We start from the raw sequence: 18,966 nt of genomic DNA, 5'->3' as shown, positions 1-18,966 counted from the left end.
ATACCTGATTTCCTGAGTAACTTGGCTTGTTTCCGTAAGAGGGTTAGAAGCATTCCCAAAAGTCCAGAGTCTCTAAAGATATCACAGAAGAGTTCATCCTTGGTGGTGATGTTCTTTATGCACTCCAGAGCTACTACTGTACAGGGCCATGTGCAGTTCTCCTTTATCAAAACCTGAATTTTTTTCAGTACTTCATGAGGGATGTAGGACAGTTCAAAGACCAAGTACTCAATTAATTGGAAAAACTGGAGCTGAACAGGATGTGGTTTCAGGTGAATGACCTCAGCAAACTGTGATATGGGCTGGAGTGTCCATTCCAGGATAAAGAAGTTCTGCTTGTCCAGTGCCCAAATTGTTTGGATTGTGGCCAATGTTTTTCTGCACAGATACACATCATTGCTCTTCTCAAACACAGACTGCAATACCTGAAATGCCTGCAGGTTTTTTACAGTAGTTTCTGAAAATAAAAAGTATTTAAAAAACAGTATTACTATAGTTAATTAATACAGAAGAAGACAAGGTTCCACAGATATTTAAAGGCCAAGGTCAGTGCTGACTTCAATCACTGACAACGGTGTCCAAATTTATATACTCGGATATTCAGTGCACAGACATAGTGGATAATAGTAGTCTTGATTATCCAACCTTTGCTGTTCTGGCATATCTGACAGACCCCCCGGTGACATCATACGGCTTCTCCTTCCCTTTTCTGAACCTGAGACCCTACTTTTACCACCGTTGTGAGCAGGGGGGTCCAGGGCCAAATCTATGGGGGCCCAGGCCCCCCCTGGCCCAACGTAGCTACGTCACTAGAAGGGCATTAGAGGTTTTAGCATGCGTTGTGTAGGTGCCCACAATATTCCTATGGACACCTACACAGTTAGCGTGCACTAATTTTGTGAGTCCGAAGAACTGGGTTGAGAACCCTTGCCCTAGGTACTATACATGTAGAGCAGGGTTTCCAACCCAGTCTGAGACAAATCTAGCCAGCCAGGTTTTCAGGATATCCACAATGAATACGCATGAGATAAATCTGCAAGCATTGCCTTTATTATATGTAAATCTTTCTCATGCATATTCATTGTGGATATCCTGAAACTCAGACTGTCTAGATATGTCCCAAGGACTCTGCTGAGAACCATTAATTTAAAGGTTTCATTTTCTATGAGGCAATCTATGTACGAAAGCCAAGCAGATGACTAATTTGAGTCGCATAGGATAATAGACCTGTCCTCCAGAAAACGTGTCCAAATCTTTTTTAAGCCCATCTGTACTAATAAGATTGACTGCATCTTTCAGCAACATACTCCACAGCTTAATCCTGTGTTGACTGAAAAATTGTTTTCTTCAACTTCTTCTAACTCTCCTACCTGTTAGTTTTACATACTACCCCTGATCCTAGTTTTATTTGAAAAGATAATAATTCCTTATCAACCTGTTCCACACCACTTATGATTTTAGAAACTTGGATCATATCCCCTCCGTCCTCTGCAAGCTATCTGTTTAGCTTTTCTTCATAAAGTAGATGTTCACCATCTTTATAATTTCTGTTGTGTTTCTCTGTGCATTTTCAAGTTCCTCCTTCTTTTGAGATGCGGCAACCAGAACTGATGTGACTGCCCAATAGATCTATATAGAGGAATTATGATAATATATATTACACCTGAAAACGATGACTGTTGAAACTGAAAGTCCACAAGCTGTGGGTGAGAAACATTGCCCGCAACTTTCAGTTCTGTTTTTCCGCACACTGTAAGAGATGCCAGTAATTTCAGCAGGTCATCTAGGTGATGCTCTGCTCCACTGATGGAACTTGTGTCACACCTTGGAAAAAAAAAAAAGAAAGAAAAACTTAGGTTTTAGCTCCAAAACTCTGTACTCCTAGGACCAGATGTATAAAATTGTTTCCCAGGGAAAACGTTTAGTAGATTTGTTGCATAGAATTAACTTTGAAGAAAGGGTAAGTTTATAAGTTCAGATATTTTGCCTATTTTCCTTAGACATACAGGGCTAGATTCTATAAACGACACCAAAAACATCAGCGCCAAAAAAGGCACTATTCTATAAGCCATGCTTAAAGTTAGGCGCGGTTTATAGAATAGTGCTTACGTTCAGGAATCACATCTAACTTTAGGCGCAGCCATTTACACCAACTGAAACACAGTGCAAATGTATGTGCCTACATTAGGCATATATCTCCATTATTCTATAACAACACACGTTAATTTTAGGAATGCCCCCATTATGCCCATGACCCTCCCATTTCTGTGCCCCCTTTTTCATATCATGAATAAATTTTAGGTGTGGATCCTATGTACTTATCCTGTGCCTAAATTTACATGTGTAAATGCCAATTACATTTATTTAATGTCAATAATTACTTGTTAAAAAGCCAATTATTGGCGCTAATTAGCTTATTATTCAATTAAATTGCAGGCACAGATTGGTTGTGCGTGCAATTTTTGGCAACTTTTATAGAATTCGGGGGACAGTGGATGATTGTGCATTAGACCTTGAACATATATACTGTCATGATCAGAGCCAATTCAAGGATACCAAGCACCCAAAATTAACCTTCAATTTTGCACCCCTTGCTCTCTCCCACAGTCTAATATCTCACCCTAATCTTCTCTTCTCCCTATAGTCCAGCATCTTCCTATCCCCCATGCATTATAAATCTCCACTTCTCTCTTATCCCCCCTCATAGTTCAGCATATGCTGTCCCTCCACCTGGTAGTCTGGCAACTCCCCTTTCTCCATTCCCTGTTGCTTGTCACTGGGTAAATGCCATGCCGAGCTTGACAGCAATAGCTCAGCCATCAGACTAACAGCTAAGCAACAAGGCAGCATGGGGCTTCGACACATGCATGCAGTGAAGCATTGCAATGTCCCCACTGACTCTACAACAGGAATTCTGGGTTGGAGAAGTGGGAACATCACAGAACTCCAGTGAGTGCATTTGCTTAGGCACTCCGCTTCCTTATTTAGCTGCCTGTCTGTGGCTTAGCTCCAGCTGTTCCACATGCTGCAAATAGGAAGGGGTAAAATTAAGACTCACACAAGCTGCCTGCTGACTTTTACTACCCTCAGAATGTCAGCACACTAAGCGGCCACCTAGTCCTCCTAATGGAAGCACTGTCCCAGACTGTCAAATGTCCTTTAATCCCTTTAGTCCCGTGATAACAGCTGTGAAATTTTGTAGTTCATATCATGAGACTGGTCTCACGACAGCAGATGACATCTTAGTAATGTGTTTCCTGCTGCTGATGGAAGGGGAGGCTGCTAAGCGGGAGTTCTTTGCTCCCAACAAGAGTGCAGGAGATGGCCCATGAAAGAGGGAGACTCCCACTAATCCCCGGATTCTATATAGCATGTCTAGAAATCTGCACTGAAATCCAAGCTTATTCTACAACAACATGCATAACTTAATTGGCTTAACAAGCTAATCAGCATTGATAACAGCTCTTAACAAGCAATAATGAGCACTAATTGGTAATAATTAGAATTTATGTGCACAACGCGCTAAGCGTATTCTGTAATGCAGTGCGCCTAATTTCTAACATGTGCAGGCAAAAAGGAATGTGGTTATGGACGGGAAAATGGGTGTTTCAAGGGAATTTCAAAATTTATGTGCATATTTGGTTCAGTCTGCCTAAATCTATGCACCGGGATTTATGCCACGTTTTTGATGGTGTAAATGGATGCATGTAGGTTTAGGTGCTGGGATATTAACTAAGCGTATTCTTTATACAGCGCCTAAATCTCAGCTCTGCTTATAGAATACGCTTAATCAGCATTGATTTCCAGGCGCTATATATAGAGTCTCCTCCTAAATGCAGGACACTTGGCAGGTCCGCTATAAGAGTGAGCATTAGTATCTACCAACATGAAGAACATGGGAGCCTCACTGGCAGGAGACACTTCTCGTTGCATTTTATATCCTCAGTATCTGCAAACCAGTTTACTCTTTCATTTAGAAAGCAACATGGTTTTATATAGCAATAATAATAATAATCTTATTCGGAGGGTGTCATGTCAGACCTTCTGAGGATTTCAGTGGTCACCAGTCAGAGCATCAGATGTGCCATACTAGGTGAAGAGCAAAGATCCATGAAGACCAGCATCCTGTCTCTAAAAGTGGACAATTCAGGTAACAAGTACCTGAATGACAGACATTTGGACCTGTGCCATAAAGTAAATAATTAACTGACTTCACAGAATGCTCAGGAGTGCCTCTTCTTTTCCAGTTTTCTGATACATGTCCAAACCCCCAATAATTTTATGAAATAACATAAGATTGGCCATAACTATGAAGATGTTTCCAGGGCCAGATGTATGTGGATTGGGCCCCCCTTATTACGCTAACACTGTATTATATCTCTGATATTTGAATTCCAGTGCTGTTAAATGTGTATACTTTTGTTACTGTTTCACGGTAGTTCTATTATTAGGTTTCAATTTATCATTTTCAAGTTTACTTCCTAAATGTTTATTATTGGTTATTTTACTATTGTTATTCTGTTAACAAAATTGTAAGTTTGATGTTAAACTGCACCTACTGTACACCGTCTTGGGTCAATCTCTTCATAAATGCGGTTAATAAATCCCAATAAATATTTTAGGTTTAATAGTTTTCAGTGCTTGTGAAAGAATATGCATAAAATACTATGTTACATGCAAACATTTTTATTTATGACTATTAAAATAATAATAATAATAATAATAAGATCCCTTGTAATGACAGACCCTACGTTGTACCTTGTCTAGTTTGTACATAAATCCAGCCCTGCTTATTTTCACAGTACTTATTAATACCAACAAACCACAGAGACAAACCTATATAACTGTACCTTTACAAAGGGCTTCTTTTACAAAGCCACGCTACTGATTCTCGGTGTGGCAAACGAGAGGAAGCCCATTCATTTCCTATGGGCTTCCTCTCATTGGCCACACGGGAATCAGTAGCGCGGCTTTGTAAAAGAAGTCCAAAGTGACTTCAGTTTGGTAACATACTTGTGCAAACATTTTATAGAAGAAAGAGGAAACAGAAGAGGTATTCTACTTGCCGAAGCAGAATTTTTAACAGCAGCTGATAGCCTTCATAATTTTCAAACTGCAGGAGCAAAGCTGAAGATATGGGATAGGATTCCTTCAAAAACCCAATGAGAATATTGGCTAGTTCACACAAGTCACAGGGAGACAGGGTGTCCGCTGATTTGGACAGGTTCTGAAAAGACATCTTGATGCACTCTGAAGCTGAAAGAGGAAAACAGGAATGAGCAGCTGGAAAAATTTCTCATATTTTTTACAGTTTTTTTTCATTCTGGAATGAAAGTCATTACAAGTGCACACTCTTTTTAACGAGTATGCACTGGGGTAAATTCTACATATGACGCCCAAAAAAAAAATCATCGCTGAAAAAAGCGCTATTCTACTGTAATTTGGTCTGCCTGGTGCAACAGAAAAATTTAACCTTGTACTTATGCATAATCACACAATTATAAGACTTGATTTAACTACCAGCAGGTTTGTCTCATTTTTCTGAATTTTTGAACCTTTGCCTCTACCACCTTGGATAGAAAAATGTATAAAACATAAGAATATAAAAATAAGAACATAAGTGTTGCCACACTGGGACAGACCAAAAGTCCATCAAGTCCAGTATCTTGTTTCCAGCAGTGGCCAATCCAGGTCACAAGTACATGGCAAGATCCTAAAACAGATTTTATGCTGCTTATCCTAGAAAATAAGCAGTGGATTTTCCCCAAGTCCATCTTAATAATGAATTATGGACTTAACTTTTAGGAAATTAGCCAAACCTTTTTTAAACCCTGCTAAGCTAACTGCTTTTACCACATTCTCTGGCAATGAATTCCAGAGTTTAATTACATGTTAGTGAAGAAATATTTTCTCTGGTTTGTTTTAAATTTACTACTTAGTAACTTCATTGCATGCCCCATAGTCCTTGCATTTTTGGAAAGACTAAACAAATGATTCATGTCTACCTGCTCTACTCCACTCAGTATTTTATAGACCTATATCATATCTCTCCTTAGCCATCTCTTCTTCAAGCTGAACAGCCCTAGCCGCTTTAGCCTTTCCTTATAGGGAAGTCATCTCATCCCCTTTATCATTTTTTGTCATTTCAGTTGTGGTGACCAGAACTTCACATAGTATTTGAGGTGTGGTTGCACCATGGAGCAATACAAAGGCATTATAACAGTCTCATTTTTGTTTTCCATTTCTTTCCTAATAATTCCTAACATTCTACTTGCTTTCTTAGATGCTGCTGCACACTGAGCATATCAACGTTTCAATGTATCATCAGCGATGAAACATAGATCCTTTTCCTGGGCAGTGACTTCTATTGTGGAACATTGTATCATGTAGCTATAGTTTGGATTCCTCTTTCAAACATGCATCATTTTGCACTTGCTCACATTAAACGTAATCTGCCATTTGGATGCCAAGTCTCTCAGTCTCGTAAGGTCCTCTTGTACTTTTTCCACAATCCTCTTGCGATTTAACAACTTTGAATAACTTTGTGTCATCAGCAAATTAAGGGGCCCTTTTACAAAGCCAAGGGAGGGCTAACAAACAGGTAGAATGCGCCAAATCGGCACTACTGCCAGGATAGCGCATGTGTCTGGCGGTAATTCTGAGTTTGACACGCGCTGAATCCCACAGTATAAAATATTTTTACATTTTCTACCATGGGGGGCGTTCCCGGCGGTAATCGGCAGCATGGCCACATTGGCGCAAGCTGCATGGTTACCACTAGGTCAATGGTTGACAGTAAAGGCTCAGGCCGTAAACAGGTGCACACTAGTTTTAATTTTTGAGCACGCCCATTTCCCAGCCCATTAAAAAATGGCCTTTTTCCCAGCTGCGGTAAAAGTGGACCAGAGCATGCCCAAAAGACGCACCCACACTACTGCAGGCCACTTTATACCTGGCTTTGTAAAAGTACCCCTTAATTACCTCACTAGTTATTCCCATCTCTACATCATTTATAAATATGCTAAACAGCAGAAGTCCCAGCACAGATCCCTGGGGAACCCCACTAACTACCCTTCTCCATTGAGAATACTGACCATTTTTTAATCCACAACAGGACATTACCTCTTATCCCATCACTTTCTAATTTCCTCAGGAATCTTTCATAGGCTACTTTGTCAAATGCCTTTTTGAAAATCCAGATATAAAATATCAACCGGCTCACCTTTATCCACATGCTTATTCACCCTTTCAAGAAATGTAGTAGATTGGTGAGGCAAGATTTCCTTTGACTAAATCCATGTTGACTTTGTCTCATTAATCCATGCTTACATACATGCTCTGTAATTTTGTTATTTATAATAGTCTACCATTTTGCCTGGCACCAAGGTTAGGCTCACCTTTCTACAATTTCCCGGATCACCTCTGGAACCCTTTTCAAAAACTGGTGTTACATTGGCCACCCTCCAATCTTCCAGTGCCATGCTTGATTTCCTTTTTTTAATACTTTATTTATAAGTTTCAAATATACATTCACATTAACGCAAATGTAGGAAAATCAAGAATTACATGAAAAGTGGAAACATATCCTTCATCCTTTACATATAAGGACCATATAAGAAATAAACATTGTTACTTAGTCCACATTATGATTGATCAAGATACAAAGTAATGAAATAAAGAAAGGTTAAGAGCAAAACACTCTACAAACTAAATTGAAAGGGTAGAATCCAATTCCCTACCAACAGTTTTAGCTTCCTACAGGAGTTTCCAGAACTACTTCACCGCCCCTTTCTTTAGCAACTATAAACTGTTTCAATTTTTCCGGTTCAAAAAATACACAGTAAACCATATTCAAGGAAATAAGACATCTACATGCAAATTTCAGTTTGAAAGTGCCACCTAGTGATAGAATCTGAGGCCTCAGCCCCAGAAACTCTCTCCTCCTTCTCTGAATAGATTTACTAATATCTGGAAACACTTGTATCTTCGATCCGAAAAATTGAGATGAAATCAATCTGAAGTAAATTCTGAATATATGATTCCTATCGGATTCGAATGCAAAGGATGCAAGAAGAGTCGTGCGCTCTGTTATTAGTTCTAAAGATGTTTCAAGAAATTGAGTTAAGTTCAATTCTGGAGCCTCCACAGCAACTGTTTTGGCTCCAGTAATATAGTATGCTTTTACAATTGGAGGCAAAGCTTCCTTCGGAATTCCCAGAATTTCAGTAAAGTACTTCTTTAGCATTTCTAAAGGAGGTATCAAAGGAGGTTTAGGGAAATTTAGGAATCATAGGCTATTGCGTCTAAGTTGGTTTTCAAAGAATTCAATCTTTCTTTGTGCAATGTCCTTTTCAATTACTATATTACCCACAATAGTTTGAAGTTTCTTTATTTCAAGTAAATTTGACTCACATTTGTCCTCTTGGGCCTTAACCTTCGATTCCATGGTCTGATGTTGTGGTTTCAGCTTCTTCACTTCAGAATTAAATGAGTTGGAAATTTGAAGCAGGGACGAATTAAGTATCTGGATCACATCCCATAGGGCCTTGAGGGTTACTACTGCCGGTCTCGAACTCACACCAAATCCTGCAAGTGGAGCTGCCTGGATGGGAGAGGGCGAGGAATCCAAACCTCCCGCCCTCCGTGCTGATGTTAATCCATCCGGCGTCGAATGGCCAACCGGGCTGCCACTAGACTGCAAAGATTCCGTCTGAGGCTCTCCGGTCGGTCCCGATTCTCCACCCGGTCTCGGCGGGGCAGTCTGACGAGGCAGAGATGCCGCCTCCACGCTAAGATCCACAAGCTGTTCTGGGGATCCAACCAAGGTAGGGGCTTGGGTTCCCAGCGCCTGTAGGCCAAATACTTCCAGAGTCGGCTGACGCAGCGTTGAGGTACCAGCAGGGCTCGGGGCGGCTTTAGCCCCAGGTTCCCCCTTTCTTTTCACCATAATAATGGTGAAAGAAAGATAAATGCTGCAAAAAGCGGCCTGGTTTTCGGGAGCTTCAGGCAGCACTCCCTTTCACGGATGCCGTGTTGATCGACTCCCATGTGCCATGCTTGATTTCAATGATAAATTACATATTGCTAACAATAGTTCTACAAGTTCATTTTTCAATTCTGTCAATACTCTGGGATCAATACAGAGATTTGCTTCAGCATCTCTGGCTCATCAGCACTGAATACCATTTCTGGCACTGATATCTCTCCCACATTTTCCTTGGTGAAGACCAAAGCAGTTAGCTTAGCAGAGTTTAAAAAGGGGTTGCACGGTTTCCTAAAGGACAAGTCCATAAACCGCTACTAAATGGACTGGGGAAAAATCCACAATTCCAGGAATAACATGTATAGAATGTTTGTACGTTTGGGAAGCTTGCCAGGTGCCCTTGGCCTGGATTGGCCGCTGTCGTGGACAGGATGCTGGGCTCGATGGACCCTTGGTCTTTTCCCAGTGTGGCATTACTTATGTACTTATGTACTATGGCCTTGTGTTCCCGAGTGCTCCTTTAACCCCTCGGTCATCTAGCGATCCAACTGATTCTTTTACCAGCTTCTTGCTTCTAATATATCTACAAAAGTTTTTTTACTATCAGGCTTATTTTCGAATGAGAAGGATGCCCATCTTTCGACACAAATCGCAAGATGGGCGTCCTTCTGACAGGGTCGCCCAAATTGGCATAATTGAAAGCCAATTTTGGCCTTCCTCAACTGCTTTCCGTTGCGGGGACGACTAAAGTTCTTGAGGGGCGTGTTGGAGGCGTAGCGAAGGTGGGACTGGGATGTGCCTGACACATGGGTGTCCTCGACTGATAATGGAAAAAAGAAGGGCGTCCCTGATGAACACTTGGATGACTTTACCTGGTCCTTTTTTTCTTACGACCAAGCCACAAAAATGTGCCCTAAACGACCAGATGACCACCCTCAAAAAAAAAATGTTTTTAATATTTTTTCCAGCCTCTATGCCAGCCTCAAATATCATACCCAGCTCCATGACAGCAGTATGCAGGTCCCTGGAGCAGTTTTAGTGGGTGCAGTGCACTTCAGGCAATCGGACACAGGCCCATCCACCCCCTACCTGTACACTTGTGGTGGTAAATGTGAGCCCTTCAAAACCCATCAGAAACCCACCGTACCCACATGTAGGTGCCCCCCTTCACCCCTTAGGGCTATGGTAGTGGTGTACAGTTGTGGGGAGTGGGTTTGGGGGCTCAGCACACAAGGTAAGGGAGCTATGCACCAGGGAGCAATTTCTGAAGTCCACTTCAGTGCCCCCTAGGGTGGCCGGTTGGTGTCTTGGCATGTCAGGGGGACCAGTGCACTATGAATGCTGGCTCCTTCCACAACCAAATGGCTTGGATTTGGTCGTTTCTGAGATGGGTGTCCTCGGTTTCCATTATCGTCGAAAATTGGGGACGACCATCTCTAAGGTCGACCTAAATTTCGTGATTTGGGCGTCCCCGACCATATTATCGAAACGAAAGATGGACGCCCATCTTGTTTCGATAATACGGGTTTCCCTGCCCCTTCGCCGGGGAAACTTGGGCGCCCCTTTCAATTATGCCCCTCTATGTGTTTTTGCCTCCAATGCAATCTTGTTTTCAAAGTCTCTCTTTGCCTTCCTTACCAGTGCTTTGTATTTGACTTCCATTCCTTATGCTGTTTCCTAGTATTTTCAGTCGGATCCTTTTTCTATTTCTGAAGGATTTTCTTTTAGCTCTAATAGGTGATACTTTTTTATTCAACTAACCTGATACATTTATGACTACCTTTTGAGAGTTGGCACTCCATTCATCAGTAAAAGCAAAATGATCAAAGGAAGAAATTGCCCAAAATATACATAAAAATGATGCAAATTATATAACAGGGAGGAATGGAAGAACAACAGATTTCAAATCAAACCACTTTTATAAAAATCCACACATCTCTAACTGCCTTTCAGCATCACAACAAACTAACAGCTAGACTTACCGAGGTGTAGTACCACATACTAATGCCATTAACACATTATTTTATAGTGGATCCCTTTTTACACAATTTTGCCTAGCGACTGTTAATGTGTGTTCACAGCATTTGTGCATACTAATGCGGTATCACACATTCGTAACTACCTGTAAATTTGGGAAAAATGATACCGTACTTTGTAGGTAATAAAGTGTGCTTTCTGTGGGCATTTTTGAGATCTCTTTAAGAAGATGGCTTGTAGGAATTCTCCAGCAGAGGCTGCACTGGTCCCAGAAAGAAGCTGCAGCAGTGATTAGGGACTGAATTTCTGTTGTCCTCAAAAGCTCCTCCACACCCTCCTTCAGACTGCAAGCTTGAATCATTATCTAAACATATAAAACCAAAAACAAAGAGATGATATACCCTTACATCTTAAATATTCTGTGGTTAATTTTGTATGTCTTCTAGGTCTTTATTAATTTTTCATTTAAAAGAATCTGGAAAACTAACAAGTTACAGGCAGTGCTAATGACAAACTGTTTCTGTGTGCCCCGGTGCTTTTCTATGCTTGGTTCTACCTTCTTTGATGCAACTTCCTGTGTGTGGGACAAATAGACAGAAGCACCAGGTAGCTGTAAACAGCATATCTTTAGTGCTGCCAATGACTCATTGGCTGTCAAGGACCAGGAGGGGAGGAAGAGGAGCAGATGCCGGACACATGGTGGGGGAGAGAGAAAGCTGCCAGATCCACTGGATGGGGGAGGGAGAAGAGAAAGAATAGAAATGCTATTCGCATTGGTGGGTTGGTGAGTGAGGAGGGAAGGCCAAACCCACAGGTTGGGGGAGAGGAAGAGATGTCAGACAATTGGAGGAGGGGAGATGCCAGACCCACGGGATGAAGGGAGAGGGAGAGATGAATGTACTTGGGGAAGAAGAGCTGCCAGACCTGCAGGAATGGGGGTGAGAGAGAGGAAGAGATGCTACTCCTGTTGGTGGATGGGGAAGGCAGAACCCAGAGGATGGGGGGAGAGGAAAAGATGCCTGCCCTCCCTCTCTTTGGGGGATTGGACATACCAGACCAGAAGATGAGGGGGAAGGGAGAGAGATGCTGGACTCCAGGGGTGAGTGGAGGAAAGAGAGGGAGAGATATGCTGGGCCTGCAGTGGGGGAAATGGGGAGTGGAGGGAAAAGAAAGAGAAAACATATGGGGGGAGAGGGAGTGATGCTGAACCAAGAGAAAGAGAGAGAGAGAGAAAGATCCTGAACTGCAAGGGAGGAGAGAGGGAGAGATGCTTGCCGCAGGATGGGAGTGCCTTAGGAGGGGAAGAGAGAGGGGATAGGACAGGGAAACAGAAGAAGATGCTAGGCATGGAGAGAGCCTAGGGACAGGGACACAGAGGTGCAATGCTGGACATGAAGGGCAGGGTATAGGGGCACTGAGAAGGCAGATGAGAAATATATAAGGAGGATAGAGAGAGGTACATAGAGGATAGGATAGATAAGGTACACAGAGAGAAGATGGGTAGAGGACATAGAGTGAGAAGACGTCAAATAGACAGGAGGCCCTGCAAGAGAATTGGGGAAAAAGTAGACAAAAACAGAAAAGAGACACTGGGACTAAAGCAAACAGAGAAAGAAAATGCTCAGATAAAATTTTTAATTGCGATCTGTTGTGCATGATCCAAGTGTAAAAGAGTTGAAATAAATGTTGCATGTACACATAGAGGGGCATAATCGAACGGGGCCGGCCATCTATAGGGACGGCCATCTCTAAGGCCGGCCACGGAAAGCGGCATACCCGACCGTATTATCGAAACAAGATGGCCGGCCACCTTTTGTTTCGATAATACGGTCGGGGCCAGCCAAATCTCAACATTTGGGCCGGCGTTAGAGATCGCCGCCATTGGTTTTTGCCGATAATTGAAACTAATGGCGGCCATCTCAAATCCGACCAAATCCAATACATTTGGTCATTGGAGGAGCCAGCATTTATAGTGCACTGGTCCCCCTCAAATGCCAGGACGCCAACCGGGCACCCTAGGGGGCACTGCAGTGGACTTCACAAATTGCTCCCAGGTGCATAGCTCCCTTACCTTGGGTGCTGAGCCCACCAAAAAACCCCAAACCCACTATCCACAATTGTGCAACACTGCCATATCCCTTATCAGTGAAGGGGGGCACCTAGATGTGGGTACAGTGGGTTTCAGGTGGGTTTTGGAGGGCTCCCATTTACCACCACAAGTCTAACAGGTAGGGGGGATGGGCCTGGGTCTGCCTGCCTGAAGTCCACTGCAGCACCTACTAAAACTGCTCCAGGGACCTGCATACTGCTGTCATGGAGTTGGGTATGACATTTGAGGCTGGCACAAAAATGTTTAAACATTTTTGGGGGGTGGGAGGGGGTTGGTGACCACTGGAGAAGTAAGGGGAGGTGATCTGGTCAGTTGGGTCACTTTTTTGAGGCTTGGTCCTAAAAATAAATGAAACAAGTGAAGCCGGCCAAGTGCTCATCAGAGCCGGAGAGCCGGCCTTCTTTTTTCCATTATCAGCCGAAGCCGGCCATCTCATAACCATGCCCCCTTCCCGCCTTCCGTAACCTGTCGAAACGCCCCCTTTAATTTTGGCCAGCCCTGCGATGGAAAGCAGTTGAAGCCGGCCAAAATCGGTTTTCAATTATACCGATTTGGCCGGGTTTAGGAGATGGCCGGCCATCTCCCGATTTGTGTCGGAAGATGGCCGGCCTTCTCCTTCAAAAATAAGCAGGATAGTAACATAGTAAATGAAGGCAGATAAAGACCTGAACGGTCCATCCAGTCTGCCCAACAAGATAAACTCATTTTACATGGTATGTAATACTTTATATGTATATCTGAGTTTGATTTGTCCCTGCCTTTCTTAGGGCACAGACCGTAGAAGTCCACCCTGCACTGGTTTTATTCTCCAAATACCGGCGTTGCCACCCAATGTCCGCTAAGATTACATAGATCCATTTCTTCTAAACAGGATTCCTTTGTGTTTATCCCACGTATGTTTGAATTCCATAACCGTTTTCAACTCCACCACCTCCCACGGGAGGGCATTTCACGAATCCACCACCCTCTCCGTGAAAAAATATTTCCTGACATTACTTCTGAGTCTGCCCCCCTGCAACCTCAATTCATGTCCTCTAGTTCTACCGCCTTCCCGTCTCTGGAAAAGGTTTGTATGCGGATTAATACCTTTCAAATATTTGAACATCTGTATCATGTCACCCCTGTTTTTCCTTTCCTCCAGGGTATACATGTTCAGGTTGGCAAGTCTCTCCTTGTACGGTTTGCAACGCAAATCCCATACCATTTTCGTAGCTTTTCTTTGCACCGCTTCCAGTCTTTTTACATCTTTAGCCAGATACGGCTTCCAAAACTGAACACAATACTCCAAGTGGGGCCTCACCAATGACTTGTAGAGGGGCACCAACACCCCCTTTCTTCTGCTGGTCATACCCCTCTCTATGCCGCCGAGCATCCTTCTAGCCACGACCGTCACCTTGTCACATTGTTTCTTCACCTTCAGATCCTCTGACACCAACACCCCAAGGTCTCTCTCCTGAGTCGAACTTGCTAATCTCTCCCCTCCTATTCGATATCTACAGTACTTTTCTAAAGTTATAATATGGTGCCGTTTCATTGACGATATTTTTGTTTGGAATAGCAGTTTGAATGAATAAAATATTTCTGGACCAACTCAACAAATGTGATCCAAACATTAAATTTACTTCAACTATAGGTCATCATGAAGCAGACTTTTTGGATGTACACATAGAATTACATCAAGAAAAAATATTAACATCATTATTCAAAAAACCTACAGACAGAAATTCAATATTACATTATTCAAGTCATCATCCTATACCACTCAAGAATGGTATATCTGTGGGACAGTTCCTTCGAGTAAAGGGCTTGTGCAGTGAAAAAAAGTCTTTTATGTATTATGCCAAACAAATGACAACTAGATTTAAACAATGAGGATATCCCAATAAAGTGATAAAACAATCACAAAAGAGAGCACAAAATGCTCATAGAGACTGGCTAATTGGCCCGCACACACACAATACAGGATCCACGAAGACCCTTCAATGTGTTTTACATTTTTCACCAACAGATATAGCAATATCTAAAATTATACAAAAACATTGGCCGGTTTTGCAATTGCATCCACAGTTTAAAAACAGACCTCGGACAGCCTATAGAAGAAGCTGAAACATGGGGGAGTTTTTATCGATATTCAAACAGATAGATACTCAGTCAGCACTATCAGTGAGAGGACATAGCAGCTGTCAGAACTGCATATACTGTAGATATGCGTTGAATGTTGACAGTGTTATAAATCCAGCCACGGGTAGAAGATTTGATCTATGATCTAAAACTGACTGCAATACGTCTCAAGCAATTTATGCTACGGTATCTGCTGTCCATGTGTCAAGTGGTACATCGGTCAAACACGCAGAAAGATGAAATTATGAATAGGGGAGCACCTTAGTAATATACGGACCAACAAAGCAGAGGCTCCATTAGTAAAACACTGGAACAATATGGGTCATTTAGAATCTGAATTAAAATATATGGTGCTAACTCGGGTGCAATTATGCTGGGGTGGAGATATCACCGCTATTTTAACACAACAAGAACAAAGATTCATATACACTTGGGATACAGTACACCCCAGAGGTTTAAATAAAGAAATAGAATGGTTGATCCTTTAAGATAGGGGTGAGGGGTTTTTGATTACGCAATTTCTGTTGAGACCGGACAGCCATAGCAATGATGTATAAATAAGAGGATTTCACACAGTTTCCGGTTCACTATAGCAGGGAGGAACAAGCACAGAGATCTCTCCCGGTAAGCTGAGAAATAGCTTTCAATAGACAATTGTTTATTATAGAATTACAAGCATGAATAAGAACAACTAAGATTATATGCACTTACAGATGTATGTTTGTAGCTTATTCAATAGACTGGAAATATATTCCCTTGAAAAAGCTCTGAGAGTGAAACGTGGCTTCACGTCGGGAATAGCGAAGGAGTACTTGGTTTTAATCACGACTCACTAATCACGGGTGACATGGAGTTAATTCAGACCGCACATCAATCCAGCCAAGATAAGTGAAGAATGTCTAGTTCACGATATCATTTATGATTGTTAGCTCAAGATACAACATGTCTTGTTGAGCAAGGAAAGGAAGGGCGAGTGCTGTGATGTTTGGCGGCTGAGTACCTACTACATAACATATGGTTCAAAAGGCACTACAGCATTACTGAACACTGCAAGTTAAAAATTATAAAAATTAAGAAATAACATAAATATTTGACTTAATAGTGAATTGCTGGTGTAACTGGTATACTTAATTAAATTTTAACTGCCAGACCCTCGACCATTCTTCTAACTTTCGGAGATCCCTTCTCATCGTTTCTACTCCCTCCAGGGTATCCACTCTATTGGCTATTTTCGTGTCATCCGCAAAAAGGCAAACCTTTCCTTCCAGCCCTTCAGCAATAACTCTCACAAATATATTAAACAAAATGGGCTCTAGCACTGACTCCTGAGGAACCCCACTGCTCATCATCCTTTCCTCCAAGCAGATTCAATTTACCACCACCCTCTGCCACCTGTTGGTCAACCAGTTTTCTATCCAGTTCACCACTTTCGGTCCTAAGTTCAGCCCTTTCAGCTTATTCATGAGTCTTCTGTGGGGGACCGTATCAAAGGCTTTGCTGAAATCCAAGTAGATTACATATAGCGCACGGCCTTCATCCAGTTCTTTCGTCACCCAGTCAAAGAAGTCAATGAGATTTGTTTGGCAGGATTTTCCTTTGGTAAAGCCATGTTGCCTTGGATCCTGTAACCCGTTGTCTTCTAGAAAGTTAACTATCCTTTCTTTCAGCAGCGACTCCATTATTTTTCCTACCACCGACGTGAGACTTACCAGTCTGTAGTTCCCCACTTCATCCCTGTCTCCACTTTTGTGAAGAGGGGTCACATCCGCTCGTCTCCAATCTCACGGAACCTCTCCCATCTCTAAAGATCTATTAAATAAATCTTTAAGAGGTCCCGCCAGGACCTCCCTGAGCTCCCTCAGTATCCTGGGATGTATCCCATACGACCCCATAGCTCTGTCCAACTTCAGATTCTCCAGCTGTTTATAAACTCTTTCTTCCGTAAACGGCACAGTATCCACTCCATTCCCAAATATTCCTTCAGCAGCCAACTGCGGCCCTTCACCAGGATTTTCCTCCGTGAACATCGAAAAGAAGTAATTGTTTAGCACATTTGCTTTAATCTCCTCACTTTCCACATAACCATTCTCATTATCTTTCAGTCTCGCAATTCCATTCCTATCTTTTCTCCTTTTTCCAATATATCTGAAAAAGGTCTTGTCACCTCTCTTTACATCTTTAGCCATTTTTTCTTCCACTCGCGCTTTCGCTAGCCGTATTTCCCTCTTCACTTCTTTGAGTTTAATCCGATAATCTTTTCTGTGATCCTCTCGTTGCGTTCTTTTGTATTTCTTGAACAAAGCCTCTTTTGCTCTTATTTTTTCAGCTACTTGGTTGGAAAACCATATAGGCTTCCTGCTTCTCTTCGTTTTGTTTACTTTCCTTGCGTAAAGATCAGTCACCATATTTATAGCAGCCTTCAGCTTTGACCACTGATGTTCCACTTCTCCTACGACTTCCCACTTCAACAGCTCCTTTTTCAGGTATTCCCCCATTTTATCAAAATCAGTACATCTGAAATCCAGTACTTTTAATTTTCTGCGTCCACACTGCGCCTTCGCCCATAAAGTGTGATGATCACTATTACATAGGTGGGCACCCACCCGGATATTAGAAACACTTCCTCCATTCGTGAGCACTAGATCCAGCATCGACCCTTCCCTCATGGGTTCCGTCACCATTTGTCTGAGCAAGGCACTTTGACAGGCATCACAATCTCCGTACTTCTTGTCAATTCTGCAGATGGGACGTTCCAATCCACATCAGACAAGTTGAAATCTCCCAAAAGTAGCACCTCCCCTTTCATACTAATCTTTTGAATATCCTCTATCAGATCCTTGTCTACCTTCTCTATTTGTGCCCATCTGTAGATAACCCCCATGTGGCTACAGGTTCCATCTTCTCTTTCCAGGACAATCCATAGGGGATTGAGCAGCTCTTCATCCTTACACGCAGAAGCTCCTTTTCCCTACTGTCACCCACCCGAAGCTTCCGTAACAGGAAGTTCCACCCTCTCTGACAAAATTTCCTGTTACAGAGAGAGGCTTGGAGCACGTAGAATAGAGGCGGCTACCGGAGTGTCGGAGAGGTAAGGTGCCGGAATAAAAAAAAAAGGGAGACTTGGCCAAGTGCGCTTTTAACTCATGTAAAAAATTTAACGCGTTAATGGCATTATTAATGCTTTAAATATTCAGCCCTAATATATATACATTGTTCTCAATTTAGTAATTGGAATGTGTCAGTTTTGGCATATGTTTTTCTCTGATATCTTGTATTTCTACTATTGCTGTACATGCAGAGTCTGACGACCTGAGGTTTCCAGTTCAGTTTTTTGCTTTTATATCTCTATTACTGATGTGTGGTCTCATGTTTTAGATTTGTTGAGGGTCTGTCGTGTTTTCTGCATATGACCAAGGTGTAGTATTCTGTTAGCATGTACTTTCTGTGAGGTATTCTGCTAGTATTTAGTTTCTAGGTACATAAGTACATAAGTAATGCCACACTGGGAAAAGATCAAGGGTCCATCGAGCCCAGCATCCTATCCACGACAGCAGCCAATCCAGGCCAAGGGCACCTGGCAAGCTTCCCAAACGTACAAAACATTCTATACATGTTATTCCTGAAATTGTGGATTTTTCCCAAGTCCATTTAGTAGCGGTTTATGGACTTGTCCTTTAGGAAACCGTCTAACCCCTTTTTAAACTCTGCCAAGCTAACCGCCTTCACCATGTTCTCTGTCAACGAATTCCAGAATTTAATTACGCGTTGGGTAAAG

General features: G+C 42.3%; 1 protein-coding gene across 1 annotated transcript in view; it reads right to left on the bottom strand.

Annotated features, from left to right (window-relative positions):
- WDFY4 (WDFY family member 4) overlaps positions 1–18,966 on the bottom strand; it is a 593,767-nt gene that overhangs the window by 515,651 nt on the left and 59,150 nt on the right. Inside the window, exons 7-10 of the mRNA XM_030203170.1 lie at positions 11,135–11,324; positions 5,067–5,256; positions 1,664–1,824; positions 5–457 (exon numbers count right to left, since the gene is read on the bottom strand). Coding sequence (XP_030059030.1) covers positions 5–457; positions 1,664–1,824; positions 5,067–5,256; positions 11,135–11,324 — 994 coding nt within the window. The remainder of the gene's footprint in view (positions 1–4; positions 458–1,663; positions 1,825–5,066; positions 5,257–11,134; positions 11,325–18,966) is intronic.

The sequence above is a fragment of the Microcaecilia unicolor genome, chromosome 5, assembly GCF_901765095.1.
Source record: "Microcaecilia unicolor chromosome 5, aMicUni1.1, whole genome shotgun sequence".
Taxonomy (NCBI): Eukaryota; Metazoa; Chordata; class Amphibia; order Gymnophiona; family Siphonopidae; genus Microcaecilia; species Microcaecilia unicolor.
The sequence above is the reverse complement of the archived record's forward strand: the minus strand, read 5'-3'. Positions and strand labels throughout refer to the sequence as shown.